Here is an 18237-nt window from a genome sequence, read left to right as displayed (position 1 = left end):
ATTTCTCTTCTGCCCGGCATCAAAGTAACTGAGCCTACACATATACTTTAGTATACATACTCCTTTATCTATACAATTGAAAGGAAGTTGGTAAGTTGCACATTAATTAAGTTTTCATCTCTTAACCAAATGTGGAAAAAAAAAATCTAAGCAAATTTACCTGGTGGTGGCACTGTTATTGGTATACCTAAAAGGACAACAAATACCAGTTATAATAATAGTTTATTATCTGTAGATCTAAAACCAGATTGAGCTTTCACTACATACATGATCAAGAAGAATGACAACATATTTTCTGGGCCCTAAGGTCAAGATGTCACATTAATACCAATTGTTAAAATTTTATACAAGCCTTGTGAAATCTAGCCTTTGATTTAAATTCCTCTCCTCTAAGATCCTATATATTTAGAGGCCAGAATAGTGAAGAATGACTCTGGGTCTCAAGGTTAGAAATAAATTCATAATCCTAAAATGCTTAGTATACAGAAGGAAAGCAACATCCCAGAGACTATATTTACTTTATTTTACATTCCATGGCTGGATGGAAGGAAATGCAATTGGCCTCTGACCTTCAATAGCCTGGCACAGGAAACAGTAGGTCCACATGAACAAAGTATTCAGGCAGCAGTAAGCAATACAGATGTCTGAGTCAATGCTATACCACTGCAGTTCATCATTCAGTTGCTACGTGGAGGGAAAAAGATGATTTTGTTCTCTATTTTCTTGTAACTATCTGAGAAAGGAGCATCCTTTAACAGAAACATGTGCAAGAATTACTCCAACCTAATTTTCAGATCTAGCTAAGCTGTTATGAATCTAACTAAAAGCTGAGAAAATTGTCCCCAACTAAATTACCTGACCTAACAAAATACACTGCCTCAACATATAAACATATCTTACTGATTACGAAAGGAATGATTACAAGGTAATAACAAGTTGTACACATCAAAGGTTCTTATCTTCCCATGATTTGCAAAGAATTACCTTTACCTGAACTGAACACATAACACTGCTACATGATAAACTGGGCTATAACAATACTGGCAGAAAATAGACTACTTCACCAGACATAAAGCACTTTCAGTTATCAACAATTCAGCTTCCATTAAAAAGTATGTATGTTCAATCTGACAGCTCATGGCAAAACTTTGGGGAGGGAGAGAACAGAAAACTCTGGCAAGTGCTTTCGTCAGTGTTGACATAACTGCATAAACATTCACACAGAACAGTACTGGCCACTGCATGATGAAATCTACGTATATCTCATTAGTTCAACATTAAAATTAAAAGACTATTGTATGGCAGCAACATTTTACTAAATCTACGCATTTATAGTGTCTAGAAATGCCAACTGCTCCAAACTGCCTTGACAGAAGGACAGAATGAAGGAATATGCAAGCAGTGATCAATATCAGAGTTCACTAATTGTTGGCAATTTCTCTGACATGAATTGCTAACAGCATTAATCCTATAGGATTAAACACATGGTGAAATTCAATTGAGGTTTCTGTCCAATCCAAAGATTTAAAATCTGATCTCTTAGTCAAAATGTAAATCAGGAGACAGTAAACTCCAACAGCCAAATTTCTAAACTGCATGAGCCATTTTCTCCTCACCAGCACACAAACTTTCCAATGTGCACTACAGTTACTAAGAACACTGGGTATCACATCACAAAATTTTTGACAGTGTAACATTTAAAAGACCAAACACTCCTGATGAAAATTCCTGAAAGAAAATCAAGATTAAGAACTCAAACTGTTGCACAGTCAAAGTGTTTACCATTAATCTTTTTTGGTTAATTGTTCTAATTAATAGATCCTTCATGAGCCTAAAACATAGAGAAAACCACATATAATATATAAATGTTAGGCATGTATATATTATATAATACAACGTTGAGGACATAAGCTAGAAAAATACCAGAAGTTCTCTCAAAGTGATTTATTAGCTCCACCTTATACTAAAAAGATTTCAATTACTGCACTGAGACCAGTATATTGTTAGCAGTGCACATAGGACTCAGCACTACCTAGAGAACTGCCTGGAAACCCATCAGCTAACTCCTCTTTACAAAAAGGAAAAATTTTGTACTAAACGATTAATATATTCCTCATTTACAAGAATGTTATCTTGTACAGAATTGAAAGTAAAAACATCACCACAAGACTAAAAGCCAGAAGAAAAATTTCACTTAACATCCATTCAAACAAAATTAAGACAGGCTGAATACAACTAATATTGAGAGACCAAATGTCCAAATAATTTTAATGAATTGGTTAATGTAGGGTATTAGACAAAGAAAATACATAAGCATTTTTTCACACAAAAACCTTTAAGAACTTTTAAAGAGTCATGATCAATGCTTACGTAATTTTAAAACAGAAGCTAATTTACTTGTATCACAAAAGGACAAAGATTCTACAGGCCAAATTGACAAAAGATCTAACCAAATGTTTTTCTCCTCACCTTCCTCACTAAATACACAAATACGACACAAAACAAGACAAAAAAATCATAAACTTCAGTTAATGGAAACTAATTTCTTAACTCTTCACTCTTTTGCCTTCTGAGTGTATGAAAATACACTTGTAGTGTCACCAGCCAATTACTACTTCTGAGAAAAGACACTGAAATATTTTATCATTTCTAGCAATGAAGAGACTACATTGTACCAGTGCAAGAAGGTGGCTTAGCATAGACTTTGTCATGTCTCTATAACATTGTTGTACTGCCATAAAGATACATCCAGCCTAAATTTAAATATTCAGACTTGTGTATGAAAAGCAACCCAAATGTCATTAGGGCACCATTTTACCTAACACTCTCAAAATTGCCTTCAGAACATTGTATATCATCCTAATAGCTCAGGGTTGGCAAGTATTTACAGAAATGTTTTATTAAAGGACAGCAATGCTCTGCTTGTGGAGTAAGGAATCAAACATGAGCAATACAGCCAGAGTCTAACATCATACTGTAAATTGGCTGAACTGTGTAACAGCCCTCAGAAATGTAATATAACTCAATTTGGTTCTCTTGCCACAGGCTAAATTAGGTCAAATTCTCTGTATCAAAAGATAAAAAGTACACACTTAGGATGCCGAGGCTGAGCAGTCACTAACCAAACCCTGGTATACATTGCAAAGTTAGGCAACAGAAATTAAGTATTTCAGAGAAATTTCCTTTTTCTTAAATCACAAATACATGTCACATTTTTAACTACAGACCTAAACCAAAGCACATAAACCAACTTTTAAAACCTGAGTAACAAGCACAAACATTTTGTTTTAGATGAAAATTATTCCAATTATAACAATAAACCTAGCAAACAGAAACTAGCACATATTTTGCCACAGCCAGTCATCTCCTAGGACTATTTGAGAATTTTCTACATTTAGTGCTTTAAATTGTTCCAGGACTTGTTCCTCAAAAACAGTTTGAATCACAAGAGTGAATGAATACAGAACAAGAGACCTAACTTCAAAGCAAGACCCTTTTTCAAAGGCGCTTTTGGAGGATGTTTTATATTTGGAATACTTAAATTTTCTGGCAAGTAGTCCCAGTTTAATATTGGGTAAGTGTAGTTTTTTTACTCCTCTTCCAGTGAACCTAGGAGGGATGGCAGAACCTATTTTTGGAACAGCTTTGATGATAAAGAGCTGGCAACAGCACAATTAAAACACAGGCCTGGGGAAACTAAATCCACAGCTCTTAATCATTATTTTCGAATCTACCCAAAGCACGGAAGGATGTTCCAGAAGACCTTCTGAACAAGCCTGTGTCATAAACCTGCCTGTAAACCATGAGACTAAAGCCAAATCTGCTGGCTTGATCTACAACACATGTGGATTTCTTTCACCTTTAAAAACTCAGCAGGTGAGGGGTTTCATAAGAACAGTCCAGTACTGTGTGTGACATCCCTGCACCAAGAGCGTCTGGGTTGTCTGTGGGGGTGGTTCTCATGTTTTTATTCATATACAGCTTAGAACACCTTTTCTGAACCAAACTAAAATGAAAATGTTTACTTTCTAAAAAGCTGCAATGTAACTTCTATTTTGCAAATATGCAAAAACATATACTGTTTTATCAGAAAGGTTTAAATGAAGCTTAAAACCACAGCAAGCATTACTGTCACATCCATCCCTTTTCTGTGCTATCCCCTCCCCAGTAAGGAAACATCACAAAATCACCAGAGCACTATCATAATCTCACTTCAGAGAATCTATGTTATATATTTGTGTAAAAAAAAAAAAACAAAAAAAAAAGGCAGAGAATTATTGAATTTTTAAATTTCTTCTCCTCAGTTTTCTAGGTGTCATGATTTTTGTAAGCCAGAGCTTACCAGGCAGAATGAGTTAAGTTTTAAAATTAGGAGGGGCAATTGAAGAAGCAACTTCTTCTATGAGGATTTAAACCCTATAAAAGCTCATACTAGTTGCACTCAAATAATGTTACTGCTTTGCTTCTACATAAGAATATTAACAGAGAAACTTTTAAAAGATTCCCTCTGCAAGCAGAATAGCAAAGAGACTGCTCAGCATGATTTTCAGAACAAGCCAAGCAAAAGAATTCGAGAAATAGGAGAAAGTAAGGAAAGAGGCTCCACCTTAAATCAGTCTCTTCTGTAGACAAATGCTTCACTTTCCTACTCAAATATACCACAAAGATCCTCCATCTATTTTAATTTCTCACTGACCATTCTTCCTAGTTTCTTGCCAAATAATTTTGAACTTAATGTCTTAAAATGACAAGTACAAGTCACTGTACCACTTGTGCAAATGCTCATGACACTTCACCCAGTAAATTTCCATATAGGTCGTATTTCAATACATCCTCAGTAAATACCAGTAAATTTCAAAACAGATTAATAATAGGATGAGTTCTCAAAGAGTTTTGATTCATCTAAGATTCACAGACACAGAACACTGAAAAAAACATCAGGGACTAATAAGACTTCTAACTGAAAGAAAGGATACAGAGCAAATGCAAATGCCAATACTTATCAGACTTTTGGGAATTCATACATGCTGTGAGAGAAAAGGGGTATTAGAACTGCTTTGACCTTAGAGAATTCAACTTGTGACACAAACTCATGGTATGACAGACATACTTTAAGTTCAAAAGTTTGTAGAATGATGTGTTAACACGTACTTCTCAACTGCATTAAAAGTTACTAAACTGCAGAAAACAGCTTCTCACTTCAAATATTTTCAAGAACACAAGAGCCAGCAGTTAGTCTTTACATAACTATTTACTAAGTTATTTACTGAGTTATTTAGTCATTATTTACTGAGAAAGTAAAAATAAAAGTTTCTGGGTTTGCCTTACAGATACATTTAAGAAAAGAGTAGAGCATGAAATTCTGAAATTCTGCACAACACACCTCAAGAATTTGATGTTAACAAATCTCTCATTATTCACATCCTATGTAGTGCAGGATATTTACCTGGTGGGGGAATCAGAGGTGGAGCAGTACTGACAGTTGGAGGGGGTGGGAGGAAAGGAGGTGGTGGAAGGTGAGTAGGTGGAGCTCCTGGAGGGAAAAATGGAGGTGGCTTGGTAAAACTGTCTACTTCGGGATTAGTGCGTTCTGAAAGAACCTGTAAAATATTAAACTTTAGTTACAACTGCTATGTGAAAAGGGTAGAAGACAGGTTTCCTCTCTTTCAGTTACTACAACAGGAAAGTATCACTTCACACCTGAAGACCCATACTCAGATGGTGTAAGTTCTACCTGCATACCTACATTCAGTGTCCCATATTTTCCAAGTACCTTTAAAGCTCTACAAACACCTTAAATTTGTATAATGGAAAATATTTACAAATCAATATGAAAAGCATGAAAACAACCCAAGACTATAAATTACTTAAATACTCTGAGATCAGATGAAAAACACAGGGCAGTGTTTTCAATATCAGCACTACAATTTTCACTGTTGAACCTCAACCTCAGTTGGCCTGGAAATGCAACTAGAGTACTAAGCAACCCTGATCCTTCTTTCTGATTCTTCAGGAGAGAAGTGTATTCCATCTGTATAGATTCAGGTGCTTTCTCAGGATAGTAAAAGTCTAGACTAAAACCATAAAGACTAATCTTGCATTTTATGGTAAAGTACTACAATATAATTAAAAACAAGCTACTACAAACTATTTATATCTTCACGTTGTTTTTAAAAGACTGCATTTCTCAAACTGCATACAAAGGGGTTTTCACTTCCAGCATTAGTGTCTGGCAGGAATAGGGGGACAAATGGGGAGTTTAAATATTTATCTTTTCACTCCATAAACAAAACACAATCCCATGCAGATATAGCAGGGCCAAGGCTGTATTCTGGATTGTAAGTCTGCAACATCACTCATTTCTTTTCAGTAAGAGCTATACTAAAACATTTCTCTTTTGAAATTTATCAAATATTTCATCCTAATATATTTCAGTAACTACCAAAATTTTATTCCTGGACTTAAAGCTACTTACGTGTTACTCATTCATATAAACTGATGCTTTAGTCAGAAGCTATGGGGAAAGCAAAAATGTCTTTTAGTGAAAAATAGAATGCAAAACTGCAGCATAAAACCTGTATGTTGCTGTTTTCATTAGCACGCCGTCGTCCTTCCACCCTACTGATAGTGATGGTCTGTCCAATCACATCTATTGTGCCAGATATCCGCCTGCAACACAGGACAAACCAGAATCAATGAGCAGAATCAGAAAACGGAGTTAAAAAAAAAGAAAAAGAAAATCTTATGGACTTCTCTCATTCTAAATGGCAAAAGGTCTTTCTTCTGCAGAAAACAGACTGTTTCTGAAGAACATTAAAGATGATGCATTTGCTGAAATATGCAAAAGTATAGAAGCAAACAATGTAGCAAAAAAGACTTCTTTGATAAGCAAAGACAAAAGCTTATTCTACAGCAGTCTCCTTCTCCCCATACAAGACAGTACTTCTGCTCTTCTCTTACAAGAAAAAAAAAAAACAAAAAACAAAAACAAACAAAAAACAACCCAAACAAACAAAAAGATCACAAAACTTTGGTAAGAAAAGAATATATTAAGCAGAACTTTTGCAAAAATCTAACATAAAATAGCTATAAACTATTAATTAGAAGTAATTTCTAAATTGCATGAAACCATAATGAAGTATTCCATGGAAGATCAAAGGTAAGACAGAAGAAAAAACATAAGATTTTTTTTTTTTTCTAGAAAATATTAGAAAATGAGGTACAAAACTACAGTGCTAATGGTGAAGAGAAACAAAGGTAAGAAATCTGTGTCTCAGATATAAGGGAAACCACAGTAGATAAAACTGATAATATTTACCAAGAGCATGATATAGAACAGCAAAAGACTGGGAAAAAAAACTTCCTGAAACGTCCACAGAAACAAATCCATAGAAATAAAAAAATATTTCTAGTTTCAGAAGTTCTTGTCTTTTTTGCATGTGGTGTACTAATAACCACATGAATACAAATATTAGGGAGAACAAGTGTAAATTGGAATTACAAGCTCAGAGTTCTGCCAGACTGATAACCTGGACTCCAACTGCCCAGATACCTAGATTCCAATTCAACTGAAAAGACACAGCAGACACTAGAGCATGAAGGAACAGTTAGATCTCCCAGAGATAATCTGAAGCTCCTTAGCAGACTGCATACTGAGGATGATCCAAATGCCTGTCCTCTGAGCTTTGCAGTATCTGGGTTTAGTTTCCTCCTGGATATTAAAGCAAGCTTATTAAGCATGACAGTTTAGACTTCAAAAAAAACCCAAGCGAAATCAGTGCAACGGTACAAGAGTCTGAGAATATACCTGCAAAATTTAAGAGTATATACTGCAGAGCAATACATACTGTACAATGACAACAGAAATTTAAGAAATTCTCTGGTCTTCTAATACCCCAGCCTAGAAGTTATATTGTTCCAATAATCAACACCTGCTTTTCTAAAGTTCCTCAGTGGTCTCGTGTGGCCTTCCAGCACTGTTACACTGGATTATTACATTGCTTTAAGTAACTAAATTGAGAACATAGGTATTATGAAACACTTGTTGAAACGACTGTTCTCACCATCTCAATCTTCAATGACAGTGTATTTGGTTTTAGAGTTCTAAGAAACTTGTTCTTCTCCATCACTGGTATCTTCTTTCAATTACCTAAACCATATTCTAGAAAACTGATTTTATCTAGCTTTAGTTCTTATGTATAACAGATGACACTCTTCTACAGCAAGAAGTCCCTGCCTGGATCACTCCACTAATTTACAGGACTTCCACTTGGGTTGTGAATATACACAGCAGAATTAAGACTATTCTTCTCTTGTACTGTTTGCACACTGTCAGCGACTCTTAGAATCGGCACTGAAAACATACACAGTGACACCAATGCAAGAGTACTGGGCATTAAAGAAATATATGCCTCAACCATGTTACAATAATATTAATTCTGGCTTGGGAAGCAGCCCAAACACACCATTGCAATATCAAATGAAGCAAACCCAGACTGACAATTAATTGGTTCCTAGACATCAATTTTACTGAAATTAACAGTTTCACTTTTTTTTTTTTTTGGATCCTTGTACACTTGCATTCATTCAATCTCACTGAGACTACACTTTATATTTATTATTTAAATAATACTGTATAGTGTTATGTCCAGTGTTCTTCCCAACAACTGCCAAGAGATTATTTTTCATAATGATGGATGAGTTTGGGAATTTGCTATCATAGCTTGAACTTGACAAATTCTCTATTTCCTAGATTGCAACAACAATTTAATTGAGAATTCCACTAAAAGAGTTTGAAATTGAACAAGAGAAAGCATAGATTCAGTTGCAAATGAAGCAGCAGATGACACCTTGAATCACATGTAAAGTCACAGACATTAAGTCACAGCAAGCTGGGACAAGGAGGAATTTTCAAGACTCCCTAGACATTATCTAGAGTCATGACAAGTAGCAGGCAATACTCAGTTTCTGCCTCAGTGCTGTAAGCAAAGAAAAGGAAGGGCTTGGTTTGTCCCTTACGTGATCGAAGCACCTGGGATACAGATGCATTGCCAATGGATCCTCTGAAACATAAAAAGGCAATCCACACGTGTGGCATGCACATGAACCCACAGCAGAGTTCATACAAAGTGTAGCTTGAAAGGAACATTCGAGCAACTCTGAGTTATCTCAGTCTAATTAGAGAATGGTTATTTATGAGCTATTTGCACTAAGAATACCACCACTTCCACGGAGATTAATTCAGAAGGATAACTCAATCTCCTTTGGCTAGCTGAGCTTAGTTTCTACAGAGCAAGAGAAAGAGGGAAAGAAAGAAGAAGGAAAAAAGAAGGCAATCCCAGTTACTTTCCAAGTTCATAGCTTCAAAAATCCTTATCCTTACCACATATAAAATAAATAAGCTGCTTTTTGGAACATCCCCATATGACTCTTCAGAATCAGACTGACTACAGGATGCCATGTTTGTTTAGCAGATTTATAGTATAGTCTAATATGTATGGAATTATAATATGCTTCAATATTTCTTCTCTTCTTTCTTGTTTTACTTATGTATTCTATGTTTTATTTTCCTTCTCTTGAGGACAGCCTCAACTTTGCTGAGCTTACCACTAACTGATATTAATAAGAACCAAATAGATTTACTAAAGAAACCATTTGTATAAAACCTCACTTTTTTCAAAATAATATCTGAGTTTCCAGCACTTACTTTTGCAAGGCTGAAACTGGTATTTTTTCACAGAAATGAAAGATCAGAAACCCATTTTCTATAAAAAAATCTGTTTACAGAAAGCCCTAAGCACAGACAAAGCTGATAAATAGCCCACTGCACTGATGGGCTAATTTCTCTGAAAGCAAACCCATTTAAATGTAATGTACTTTAGTAACAGTAAAAGCATAAACACAAGTTACAAACAAAAAAAACCTTTCGGCAGAAAAAAGTTTTGTGATGAAGAGTTGTAATAGGTATTATTTGAACAAGAAAATACAAGCTTTTGCAGCCATCTTATAAATAAAACCAATGCTTATTTCTCTATTACTAAAGAAAAAATTTATCTCACAGTCCTTGAAAAATGACACAAGGAAAAGCACTGGTCTGAAAACAAGATACTTCTCTGAAGTAGTTGGTTAGGACACATTTGAAATATGTCAAAGTCCTCTTCATGATATAGAAAACACTGTAGTCAAAAGAGGTTCCTTTAGGTTTTTACCATAATTATGACTATGCACACAATAAACCTTTAATTCTCTCTGGAGAACAAAGATTTTATTCTACACCATACTGTTTCTATATGATGTCCATTTACTAAACTATTTCCATTATGATCTAACTCCTCCTTCAGGGTTATGCAACACTTTATGCTACTCAACAGCCCTAAGTATCAAGAATCAAGGCAAGAAATTCAGGTGCCATTTCTAAACAACTAATATCTCAGCTATGATTAAGACAACCATTGTTCAAGCAAAATTTCCCAGAGATACACTGTATGAACAAGCACTTGAAATACACATTTAGGATGCAATTCTAATGAATTAGCACCATTTATTTGCTCATGAGCGATAACACTCTTCTTATTCCATCAACTACAACTTCCATATTGGTAACAAGCAATATTACTGCTAGACCTCAGAGGTTTTTTGGGTTTTTTTGAGAGAATTTGCAATCACATGCAAACATATACTGGACTCAAATCAAAAAAATAAAACACATAAGCACAAAATTACTTTAATGTTTGTTTACAAACAAATGAAAAAAAAAGTAAACACCACTATCTGTCCCCAGACTGGCAACTGAAGAGCTAAATGTAATGCAATGTCCATGTGTAAAACCATCCATGAAGCTGTATTACAGCCCTAACTAGTAAGTGAAGAACTAAAATGTTAAATGAGCATCATATCCTGAATTGTTTTCCTCCTTTACCTTAATTCCTATGATTGGTCCCTCTTCTATTGTTCCTACCACCTTCTGATGCCTGAACTGCTTTTTCTGGAGGCAGTGTTTGTCTGTGACTAAGAAGAGCTGCCGCTTCTTCAGGTGAGGTAAATCGCCTAAGTCTTTCTGTTTTCTTATCAATATTCACACCAGTGCTGCTCCACGAAATTGTATCAGTTTCCTCTCCCTCTCACAAAATATTTCCACTACTGCTAGAAGTTCAGAGTTTTACTGCTACATGAGTTGAGAAATGCTTCCAGCAATTTCTCAACAAAGCTACTGCAAATGCCACATGGCATAAAGGCAATCATTTTTAATTAATGAAGAGCTACATTGCTGAACATTTTCTGCCTACCTAAAACAAACTCTTTAACTAAATAAAGAAATCCGCCCAATCCCAGAACTGCCTGGTTATAGAGAAGTTAGTAATACAGGCACTTCTAAACAAAAATAGTAGATGCATTATGGAAACATCATTAAACTGGAAGTATACATAATCCACACAGCTAATACATATTCACTCACAGAGCAACTCTCAGACTTTGGAGCACACAGTTTTGGTTCAAAATCTTTTCTGACCACTTGGTAGAAATACCTTTCTTTGCAGAAGAATCTGTCTTAAGCAAGTATATCCACAGCAGGTATTAAATAAAGGAAAATGTCAGTTTTGCCATTGTAACAACTTATAATTACAGTATTCACACTAAATATATACAAAACAACCTGTTCTACCCACTGGAATGCACAAGCGATAAAACTGACCAAGTGATACCTTACAAAGTGATACGTCAAAATAAATTTCACAAAGTGACACAGTCATCACAACTGCAATTTCACACAACCACAGAATCTACACAACATATTTTTTCTACAACTTAAAACTTGATTACATTTTAATATCCTGGCTGTTAATTACTTCTGAAAGTAGTTTAGAGGTTTTCTGTCCACTACTGAGATGAACGAAGAATTGAAATCTTTTAATAAAACCTATGCTAGACATAGATTTGGAATCCTTACCCTGTGAACAATACCTTCCAGTTTGAGAACCTTGTTACAAGAACATCATACATTAAAAGCAATTCAGAAAAGAAAATTTTACAAATAGCGACAGGGTCGGCACAAAGTTTGGAACACTCTTCTTTTTACTTTGACAAAGAAAAATAGAAAAACAGAACTAAAATCTACTAAACAAAGTGCAGCATAACCCGATAGCACAGAGAAAATTTTAGGCTACCAGGAATATTCTAGAATTGAAAGGAAAGTGTAGGCAAAGGTATGATTGATTTCCCCCACAGCCCCTTCCCCCAAAGAAAAATACATTTGGTGTTGAGCTGACTCTTATATGACAGAATAATTGAACACAATTGAACACAAGTGCCTCTGAACTATGGATGCAGTGCTAAAAGACAGGTCACAGCTCCTAATCTTTAATGGCTGACAATGAAAATGTGCAATGTACAACCTGTTCTGCCTTTCTTACCATTGTTTGGAACATGATGGCAATATAAGGGCTTTTAATTTGCACAGAACCAAAACTGCTAAACAGGATGGCTAAATAACTAAAGTAAAGCAGAAGCATGGATTCATCCTAAGGCAAGCACCAGATATCAAACAGCAGTGGCTTAGATATAAAAGACAGAACTTATTAAAGCTTGGGGCTGGGAGAAGGATCTCAGTAAGGAAATAATTTCTCTCATTTTGAAGAAAGTATAATAAAATATTCAAATATGGAGAAACTAAAGCTGCCTTGCAGGAAAGAGACTAGGTTCCAGAAATTCTTCCACTTATTAAAATCATAGCTTTAGTCGGATTACATCTTGTTTAACTGAAAAAATGACTTAGCTAATACTTTTAAGGACTCTAACTAGAAATTCCATGATGGCAAACTTAATGATACACAGAAAACAGCATCATAAATCAACAACTGGACTTTTCTAACTGTCTTATTACTTGGTCCTGCTGTTTTTTTCTCCCCTTTTCTTCTACTTTTTCCCAAATAGCCAAGAAGGTAGCATAGCACTGATGTGCAATTACGCTAACTGTGATTAGGATATCTCTACCCCTCTTTTCTACTTGTTACAGAAAAATATTTTCCTTTTTTTTCCTACAAAAATCGTAAACTTCAAAGACATAGAGGTAACAATGGAAAGAGCTTTTTGGTCATGAGTTACAGCTAACTGACCTGTTAGTTGGAATTCCTGATTTGAATAAGGCAGGAGGAGATGTGAAATCAGGTTTGGTCGACTGCACTGCCAACTCTTTCTCCAAATTTCCAGTTCTGCCCTGCTGTACCTTCAAAATAATGTTTCACCATTAGTTTACCCTTGCAAGTGTAGTAGCTCCAAAACTCAACATAACACACAGACAATACAAAAAGAAAGTCCAGCTTTATTAAGAATTTCAGAAACAGTCACCTCTGCATAGCTAGCAAAATGATGTATTTTGTATTGATGTGCTACTTAAGTACTGTGTTTATATAAGGATCAATATGCCAGAGAATGAATTGTTACAGAAGATCAGACAGTTTAAATTCTTATTTTCCAAGCATTTCATTTGTATGTGAACAGACCAAACTGATTTTCTTTAAGAATTTCCTGTATGAACAAAATTACATCTTAATTTTTAAAAGGAAACTTATTAAGAAAAAATCTTCATAATCTTAACAGAGATATCTAACAAGAATGCCATCCACACGACCAACAAACCATGAGACAAGAAACTTGAATGGACTGTCCATCTGCCTCACTGATCATGAGATCTAGTAACCACTTAATTTCTGAGTCACACCAGGGAGTCATCTCATACTCTGGGTTATGCAAGCTGTAAAAGACTTTTCATTAGTTCAGACTGAATACTTCAGAAACACCCTGCTGTTGCTGAAGTACTGCAAAATTCCAGACACTTCTTTTATTAAAGCTATGCAAAATCTTTGGTGCAGGTACATCAAGTATTGTTTTATTTCAGCAGCAGCTACATGTGAAAGAAAAACCTACATGGGTTAGCATTAAAGACAAATATGTAGCGATTCAATTTTTACAGTCACTCCTACTGTACCAGCCACACAGCTACATCACTGTGTAGCTAGTTCACTCATGCTATAACATTGTATAAGCTGTGATCTCACATCTTGTAGGCAAGTGAACTACTGTGTTTCTGCAGAGCCTCACTTCTAAATGTGGGCATATCTTTCCCCAACCCACAAAAATGCACATAAATAGTTAAAATTCATTAAAAATTGAATGAATGTTTTCTATCCAGAAATATGAGGAGGAAAAGGTCTAAGTATTTATCTGGAAAAGACTTCTACAAGTTAATGAGCAGTTGGAAAATGTAGGGGATAATCTTGCCAGGTACAGGAGATTAATATAAATTACATAATAAAAATATAATGTAAATTACATGAGACTGTTTAAGAAGAGAAGGAAAAAAAAGTTAATGAAACTAATAATTACACGTAAACTTTTAAAACATTACAAACTCTTACAACACAATTATTACCTGTACTGTTTGATCACCAGAGTCACTACCGAGCTGGAAATAGGGGAAGTTTTGGGTTGGACTACTTATCCTTTTTTCCTTCAGAACATTTCAGAGACGTTTGAACAGTCAGTTGCAAATTTTAACTCCTACTGTCCACTATTTCTGCTGTCCCACAGCACTATTATAATGATAACTGTGAAAGGTATAAAGCCCCAGAAACCTTCTGATCCATTCTTGCTGGAATGAAATCAAAATAACTGAACATCCTCAAGTAGAATAAAAGAGAAATGCAAAGCTGTCTGCAGTTCTGCATCTGCAATTGACAGTACACAGAAGAAAGAAACCATTCAAAGACTGTTCAAGAACAAAAATGACTACATATTAAGAATAGGTAAAATAAATAACCTTTGTGTTATAATTTTAAGTTTAGTATCAAAAAAGTAAACGAGAAACTGAGAAGGTAAAAAAATGTTTAATCTTCAAGATAAATGCTGTCATGTAGGTCTTTCTCTGCTCTGAAAACCAGGATTTCTGAATGGAAAACTCCTTATACAGAACGTGATTTATTGTCAGCTAACTCCAGAAGGACAACACAAAAATATGGAAGATTGATTTTCATATCAGAGTTGTCAAGGATAACTGTTACAAAATATTGTAGTAAGAGCTACAATGCCACAAGAAAAACAAACATGCCATAATCTACAAAAGCTTCCCCACCACAACTGCACAAATGAACGCACTACAACTACAAATAAACCACCACATCAAGAAAAATTAATTTCACTGGGAAATCTGTTAGTTCACCAGGCCACTAACTCACATGCTTGCAGAAGAGTGACGAACAAAGCAACACCTTTTAATCCCTTTTGTGACATATACAGAAAGTCACTGATGTAAGATGACAGTATGAAATAATAGCTGGGTCCGTATGAGTTGTTCTTCTATCAGTCTGTGCTGGCATGGGAAGCAAAACTCAAGAAAAATGAGAGCAACCAACAAAATTTTACTAAAATTCACCTTAAAAAGATGGTATCTGCCATCGAGAATCTCTGCACTTGGTCTTACTTCCATAGCTTTGTCTTCAGCCTAAGTTAAATAACACATTGCCCATTAAGATACCACACAACTCTTAAATGATGGGCCACAGTCTCAATAAAGGTACAGATGCAATCTATCTGTAGCTGTCTGTCACACTATCCACACAATTGCCAGTGAAGCAACACAGTAACACTCGAGGTTCAGGGAAGGGAGTCAGATGCAAACTAACAAATATACTGAACTGGGCAGAACAAGCTTACAACACACAAGCAGTTTAAAGGGAAAAAAACCATACACAATACAAAAAAAGCACTACTTACCGTGATTTTATTTGTGGTTGAGGTAACTGGCAAAATTTCAAGACCCATTCGTATTCTCTTTTGCTTTTCACAGTAAGCTTTCCAGGTCTCTTCATTGAAGCCGTAGTTAAAATAATCAGAGAGATCAGCCCCTTTAAGTAGAGAAGCATAGTTTTTTTAGGACATTACAAAGTTCATCTTTTCTCCACTAAACATACATTTACCTCTACTTAAGAGTATCCAAACTGATTAGGTATTGATCTAAAAAAGCACAACTGAAACGTACAATTCACCAACAGAGATAGAGTACTCATGGCTAAGATCTAAAAACCATTAAAATTTAGTCTGAAACAGTAATTTGCCTAGCATCATGGAGACCAAGGGTAGAGAATATCATGGGATATTATAATCTCCCATATCTTAACAAGAAGATAAATACAAGATCTATAGATTTGCTTTATGCTCGGTGAAGAACTGCTCCCTTTTGTTTCCCTTGTTCTGTATTTCACTTCTCACTTTGTTTTGGCTCCTGGTTTCTCAAATGCACAGAATATATTTAATATAGCTAACATTTCAAACAGCAGATAATCATCAAAGGCTTCTTTTTTTTTTTCATTTTGTAGACACTATTTGTATTACCAAAGCAATATAACAACACTAGAAAAACCCTATATGCAGCAGCAAGATGTACTGGTACTGAAAAACTGAATCAACGCTGGTATAATTAGCAAAATCTGGACAAATCACTTGAGCCAACAAGACAATAGAGAGAAGACTCATGGCAAGTCTGTGCAGCAAGTCCCATTTTCTTATTCAAAGCTCATGAACACATGAACACAACCTAGCACAGGCAGTTATGTTTCATAATTCTTCATGCTAAAAGCTGCCAGAACTATTCTCCATTTTGCTTTATCTTGTGTTCCATGGCACAGAGCAATGGCAGTAATCTCCACAGAAACACAGATTGCCAAGGAGAGTTCAGGACACATACATATTAAAAAATGGCCCATCTCTTTCGCTTGACATGTGATGGGGATGTATAACTAAAAAACAGGGCACACCCAAGCACTCTCTGGCAAAGCAGGAAAGCAACAAGTAACACAGTTGCTGTTTTCAAATGATGGTGTACAGTACCTCTGAGGGATAGATAAGTAAGATGACATCTACAGCCAGTCAACAGTTCTGTCCTGATTCCAGCAGGAATCACTATTAAAATAACCTAGTGAACATCTACATATCTGTTAACATAAATCAGGCATTACCTGGCTTTCTCCAAGGTTTATCTTCAAAAGAATCTAAATCTACTTCCAGAAGTGGGGCACCATTAATACTCCCTGGTGCATCTAGATCCAGTCCTTTAACTTTTGCACCTGTAAAGAAAAGTTAAAGGTTAGAGCCTTCTGTCTCTAACAAATGGAATGTAATCAGTAGCATTACACTTAGAATAATAAAAAATAAATTAAAAGCCAAACAAATTTATCAAGAAGTTCTAAAAGTAACAATTATTTCCTTAAGCCAAAACAATCCTTTTTTTTTTTTTAAACTAAGGTTACTGTGTAAATTTTCTTACCAGAAGATCCATAAGCTCGTCCTCCTGCCTTAATATTGAGATTCACAGGTGCTGCTCCATAACTTCAAGAAATTAACAAAAAAAAATGGATTAGGCAAAGAAAATTTTTTAACCAGAAGAAAATACAAAACAAGACATAGCTAGATCCAGAAACATATTGGACCCAGGCTCAATCACCATCCTGAATCTCTAGCTTTCCAAGCTGGTAACTGTAAAGTAAAGAGATCAGCCTAGGAGGAAGAGAGAGTACCTTTCTATGCTCAGTAGCAACTTCTCCAACTAATAAACAGTAGTGAAGCAAGTCCCAGTCACTCTTCCTGAGTTGAAAGGATAAAGACCTTGATAGAAACAAGAATGGACAGAACCAGAAGAAGAGAGAGAAAGGAAAAATGCAGTTCATTTAGGGATACAGATGACAGTCTGAGGATTAGAGTAAAACCAAAATAAAATTTTTAAAAAAGGAAGGGTTTAGATGGATCATTTTCTCTTTTCATAATCATTCCATTTAATCTGTACAGAAGTGGAATATACAAGCATTTCTCTAAAATGACTGAAGTGCTGTTTCAATGTACTTCTAGTAATCATCCATTCTTGTGACCAACAGAAAAGTATGTAATTTTTCACTTTCTAAAATACTTGAAAGCTTTCTTCATAAAAATGCACTCAGAAACGTAACCACTGAATAGATTTAACTACATTAGGAATGACATTATTGTTCATTTGTAACATTAAGAGCTAGCTCTCCCTACAGTTTGTGTGTAATGTAACTTACCCTCACAGGTGACCCATACACATCATCAGATTAGCATATAATCAGAAGACCTGGGTATAGTTTACAGTATCCACTTCCATGCAGTTCTAGTTTTCTTTCAAGTACTACAACAGCATAAAACTGACACTAAACATTTAACCTTCTGATC

General features: G+C 35.3%; 1 protein-coding gene across 2 annotated transcripts in view; it reads right to left on the bottom strand.

Moving 5' to 3' along the window:
- FIP1L1 (factor interacting with PAPOLA and CPSF1) overlaps positions 1-18237 on the bottom strand; it is a 38117-nt gene that overhangs the window by 13236 nt on the left and 6644 nt on the right. The window contains exons 5-12 of one of the 2 annotated variants that reach the window (XM_083860947.1): positions 17318-17379; positions 17010-17117; positions 15769-15899; positions 15428-15496; positions 13113-13222; positions 6576-6669; positions 5447-5600; positions 161-187 (exon numbers count right to left, since the gene is read on the bottom strand). In XM_083860947.1, the coding sequence (XP_083717073.1) occupies positions 161-187; positions 5447-5600; positions 6576-6669; positions 13113-13222; positions 15428-15496; positions 15769-15899; positions 17010-17117; positions 17318-17379 (755 nt within the window). The remainder of the gene's footprint in view (positions 1-160; positions 188-5446; positions 5601-6575; positions 6670-13112; positions 13223-15427; positions 15497-15768; positions 15900-17009; positions 17118-17317; positions 17380-18237) is intronic. The other variant, XM_083860948.1, reaches the window with a different exon arrangement.

This window comes from Zosterops lateralis (assembly GCF_965231275.1).
Source record: "Zosterops lateralis genome assembly, chromosome: 5".
NCBI classification, from domain to species: Eukaryota; Metazoa; Chordata; class Aves; order Passeriformes; family Zosteropidae; genus Zosterops; species Zosterops lateralis.
Note: the sequence above shows the minus strand (reverse complement) of the source record. Positions and strands in the feature narration are given on the sequence as shown.